We start from the raw sequence: 5,456 nt of genomic DNA, 5'->3' as shown, positions 1-5,456 counted from the left end.
TATATATACATATATATATATATATTTTTTTTTTTTCTTTTTTTTTTTTCTTTTACTATTTACATTTGCACTTTGGTTTCATAATGGTAAAGCTATGCGACTTTAAGAGCAGGACTGTCAAATCAGAGTATGGTTGTAAATATCAGGGTAAAGTTATGAGGAATTATTGTATTTGTTCATCATACCCATACTTTAGGGAACAAAAAGTTCATCAATGAACTGACTTTAGCTGGAAAAATATTCTTGCATTATTGACAAACAATTTACCTGTTTAACACTGTAAAGCTGCTTTGACACAACCAGTATTGTATAAAGCACTATACAAATAAAGGTGAAAAAAATAATAATAATAAGAATAATACACTGAAGTTTTCCTAAGAGATGCACTTGGAACAGTCAGAAAGACAATGCAGCCATTCTCTATGTTCCTCTGTTTACTTCTCAGTTTTTGTTTGTTGAGGTCAGCTGATCCATGTCTTTTCTACTTATAGAGATATCAGAGGTTTAATTAGACAGATTGGTGTAATGTTTTTAAAAGAACAGTCCCTCAAACTTTGTTTTATATATATTTGAGAGATCAAAGCTTTCAATGTAAGTGGTAAATTGCCAAATGAGCTTTCTCATCGGTGTAGGAGGACAAAAAGGGCATCAAAGAAGAAGCCTCATCAGATAGCGGAACCGGGTAACAACAGAGACATTTGATCAAAACTGTATTTGTGACAACACCTACCGCATGATCTCACATGTGGGCCGGTCTATAGAAACATAAAGGAACACAGTGAGAGGAACTCCACACTGAAACAGGTACATCACATGTAAACTGTTGAAATATACATCTCCTCTCAAATCAGTCAGAGAAAGAGACAGTAAGAAGGACTTTAAAGAAGAGGCCGCTTTGAGGTACAGTATTTTAAATACAGATATTATCCTGTTGGTGTTCCACTGTACCACCTGTGCATGGTGCACTGCAAGTTTTAGGCATTTTAGGCAAATTTTACAGGAGTGCTAAGGGGTTAATTTGATGAAAGTGCATTTGCTTGCTGTAGACTGTGGAAAACGTGCTTTTATTTGTCATAGTGTTGACATACTTGACTGAATGTTAGAATTATGTCAAGTCACATTTATTTCTAAAGCGCTTTATACAATACAGATTATTTCAAAGCAGCTTCACAGGAATAAACAGGAAAATAACTTTGTAATAATGTTGTAAAAATAATCAGTTATGAAATTAATTAAACTGCACTATAAGCAGCTCTACAGAAGACAAAACGTCATTATTCAGCTCAGTTCAGTTGAAGTTTTGTTCTCATCCGTTAGTGTCGGTGCAATTAAATCTATTATATTACTGGATAAATTGTTTAATGCTTAAATACTGTTGGATATAAATTGTGCATGTGCATGGGTGTCTTAAGAAAACAAACATTTTATTTTCCATTCCATATTGTTATTTTAACGATTTCAGACTTTTAAATGTGCAGAAATACACCTGCAGTACTGTGTAGGTTTGGCAGTGTGTACAGCAAGCTGCTGAAACAAGACACAAATTTTTAACAGGACACAAACGCCTTTCATTTTTCGAAAGATGACTGTGGTATCATTATCTTATCTGCTATCTATACAGAAACAGCCATGATGCAGAACTATTTGCATAACTTCCTTATTACACATGCATTTAGGCAATATTCTAGCATACTTTTGAAAATAGTACTTATTAAGGAAATATGTTAATAGTGCAAGCTAATTGTAATGTTTTCGGACACTTTGCACATTGCACGTTACTTGCCATTGAATGAAAATGTATTATACTTTATATAAAAATTCAATTAGCTGAACTTTAGAGTGATTTGTTTAAACCAACTTAAATAGGACTGTACATGCTAATATATAATTTTATAATTACGACTGTTGTCTTTGAAATATGGTTAAAATGGTAACTAAATTGAATTTCTATTCAGATTGTATGAAATATGAAATATTGTATTAGTCAACAACACTTCAAAAGAAGTGTACTTCTTAAAAGCAGGACAAAAGATGATTAAAAACACACAACTAAATCACTGACATTATACATGCCTCACTTCTTTCTGGTATTGTTCCACCTGTATTAAAAACTGCTGTAATAACACCTATTCTCAAGAAACCAGGGGCAGATTCAAATAATCTTGAGAATTTTCGTCCTATTTCTAATTTACTGTTTTTATCAAACATTCTTGAAAGGATTGTTGCATCTCAGCTCCGGGATCATCTCTCCTTTAATAGTTTATATGAGCAGTATCAATCAATGTTTCGTCCGAATCATAGTGTCGAGACTGCACTTGTGAAGATTTCTAATTATTGTTAGCAGCTGCAGACTCAGGTCTTTTATCAATACTCATTCTGTTAGACTTAAGTGCAGCATTCGATACCATCTCACACCCCATACTGTTAAGTAGATTGAAGTCCATTGGAATTACAGGTACAGTTTTGTGTTGGTTTCATTCCTATATTACGGACTGTACTCAATTTGTACAATTCTACACCTGTTATCACTGGTGTTCCGCAGGGCTCTGTTCTGGGACCTCTTTTGTTTATCATTTATCTTTTACCAATTGGTTTTATTTTTAGGAAATATGGGGTTCAATTCCATTGTTACGCTGATGACACCCAACTTTATCTGTCTTCTAAACCTACCACTGTTTTTCCTGTCTTCTCTTGTTCAGTGTTTAGATGAAATAAAAACCTGGTTTTCATGTAATTTTCTCAAACTTAACAGTAATAAAACAGAAATACTTCTTGTCGGATCAAAAAATACTCTGGCCAAATCAAGTTGACTGTTGACAATTCTCTAGTTTCTATATCTAAACAGGTTAAAAGTCTGGGTGTCATCTTGGACAGCACTTTATCATTTATTAATAATGTTACACGTTCTGCATTTTTCCATGTACAAAATATTAGTCGTCTCCATCCTGTGCTCTCAACAAAGAGTACTGCTATTCTTGTACACGCTTTAGTAACATCACAAACTGACTACTCTAATTCCTTGTTTTATGGACTCCAGTCTAAATCTATACACAAACTTTAGTTAGTGCATAATGTGTCTGTACAAGTTATTTCCAAAACTCCAATATCTGAGCAAATCTCTCTCCCTGTATCGTGTAAATGTTTTAGGTCTTGCTTTTAACTTACAAGGCACTTAATAATTTAGCTCCTTCATATTTATCCGATCTCCTTTGTATAAATACTCCTATACGTATCTTACGATCTGCCTCTGCCTCTGCCTGTGCAGTCGTGGCCTAATGGTTAGAGAGTTGGACTTGTAACCTGAAGGTTGCGGGTTCAAGTCTCAGGTCTGGCAGGAATTGGCAGTGGGGGGAGTGAATAACCATCACTCTCTTCCACCTTCAATACCACGACTGAGGTGAGACCCTTGAGTAAGGCACCGAACCCCCAACTGCTCCCTGGGTGCCGCAGCATTGGCTGCCCACTGCTCTGAGTATGTGTTCACAGTGTGTGTGTGTGTGTGCACTTGGATGGGTTAAATGCAGAGCACAAATTCCGAGTATGGGTTGCCTCACTTCACTCTTGTACTTCCACGCATTTGGACAACTTCTATGGGGTCACGAGCTTTTGGTTATGCTGCTCCGTATTTATGCAATTCTCTACCGGTGGATACTCATAATAGTCAAAGTCTTGTGGTTTTTAAATCTAGACTTAAAACTTATCTATTTAGGCAGGCTTTTATGTAATGTTTAGTTGCAGGTAGGCCTTTTGTTTGATGAGTGGTTCTTTATTGATGTACGGTGTCTTTGAGTGTTGTGAAAGGCGCCTATAAATAAAATGTATAATAATAATACTAATAAAAACAGTGAATTAAAACATAATTTAAAGTAAGACTTTTAATTTGACATTATTACAAAGTGCTTTTTTTTTTTAAAGATACAAGGTTGTGAAAGTGGACTCATTTGTGGACTTATTTAATTAATATTAGATTATTTGCAAGTACAGTTTTTTTCAAGTACACTTCTTTTCACAAGGGATGAGCTTCTGTTTGATGTGCACATTTTTCCACAAGTATGTGGTTGTTCTGATGCAAAATCGCTCTCTTTTTAGATCTTCAGATTTTAATTCTATCCATCTCTCTCTTTTCTCTCAAGGTCAGCCATACAGTTATGAATGATTACACAGATAACTTATCTTATATTTATTATGATGATGATGATGATGTGGAACCTTGTAACCTGACATGGTTCAACGAACAGCAAGTGACCATCCCAACATTCATCTACTCTCTGATTTGCGCCCTCGGCCTGGTGGGCAATGTTTTGGTCCTCCTAACGTACGCCTTCTACAAGAAAGCAAAAACCATGACCGATATTTACCTGGTTAACGTGGCGCTGGCGGATCTCCTCTTCGTCATCGCCCTTCCACTGATCATCTACAACGAACAGCACGATTGGAGCATGGGCCAGTGGGCTTGTAAGTTTCTGAGAGCAGCCTACAGTATCAACGTGTACAGCAGCACGCTCCTGCTAGCCTGCATCAGCGGCGACCGCTACATTGCAATCGTGCAAGCCAGACGATCGGTTCGAATTCGATCGCAAGCTCAGGTGTACAGCCGTCTCATCTGCTCGGTCATATGGATGCTTGCTTTTATCTTGTCTCTGCCTACTTTTATATATTACCAGGAGGTAAACAAGGAATGCATCACTAACTTTGAGGAGCATAACACCGCCAGACTCATGAAGATCCTTATTCCAAGCATGCAGATGGTCCTCGGGTTCTTGGTGCCATTGATGGTCATGATATTCTGCTACTCGTGCACCATGGTGACTCTACTCAAAGCTCAAAACTTCCAGAAGCACAAGGCGATCCGCGTGGTCCTGGCTGTGGTCTTCGTGTTCGTCCTTTGCCATCTGCCTTACAATGTGGCGCTTCTTGTCTACACCAGTAAACTGTTCAATGAGAGAAACTGCAAGGAAGAACAGGTGACTCTGATGACTTTGTCCATCAGCAGGAGTGTGGCCTACCTTCACTGTTGCTTGAATCCCATTCTGTATGCCTTCATCGGGGTTAAATTCAGGAGCCACTTTTGTCAGTTCTTCCAAGACTTGCGGTGCCTGGGGAAACGGTACATTTCGGGACGCTCGTCTCAGCAGACCTCGGAGCTGTACATATCAGCAAACAAAACCGTTGTTGGACAGAACCAAGAGAACCCATCATCATTTACAATGTGATAGAACTTTTGAGTGATTGTTCTCAAGGAAGCAGTGATCTGTGGATTGATTGTTTGTTTGGTTCTTGGTTTGTGTTTCAGTTTCATGGATTACCAAAATGAAACAAACTTTTGGGAAACTTTTTGGCTTCAGAATAAGGTTCCATTAATGCATTAACTGACATTAACTAACAATGAACGATACATTCATAAGAGTATTTATGAATTACATGTCATCTCAGGTCAAAATAATATTAATACATTC

At 37.2% G+C, this 5,456-nt stretch overlaps 1 protein-coding gene across 1 annotated transcript; it reads left to right on the top strand.

The window, feature by feature from the left end:
- The first annotated feature begins 4,148 nt into the window (after positions 1 to 4,148).
- Positions 4,149 to 5,213, top strand: LOC107687848 (C-C chemokine receptor type 6-like). The gene has a single exon (XM_016485325.1). It carries the CDS (start codon positions 4,149 to 4,151, stop codon positions 5,211 to 5,213), a length of 1,065 nt encoding a protein of 354 aa, XP_016340811.1.
- Positions 5,214 to 5,456: the final 243 nt, after the last annotated feature.

Source organism: Sinocyclocheilus anshuiensis, unplaced genomic scaffold (assembly GCF_001515605.1).
Source record: "Sinocyclocheilus anshuiensis isolate Anshui unplaced genomic scaffold, SAMN03320099.WGS_v1.1 scaffold197, whole genome shotgun sequence".
Taxonomy (NCBI): Eukaryota; Metazoa; Chordata; class Actinopteri; order Cypriniformes; family Cyprinidae; genus Sinocyclocheilus; species Sinocyclocheilus anshuiensis.
Note: the sequence above shows the minus strand (reverse complement) of the source record. Positions and strands in the feature narration are given on the sequence as shown.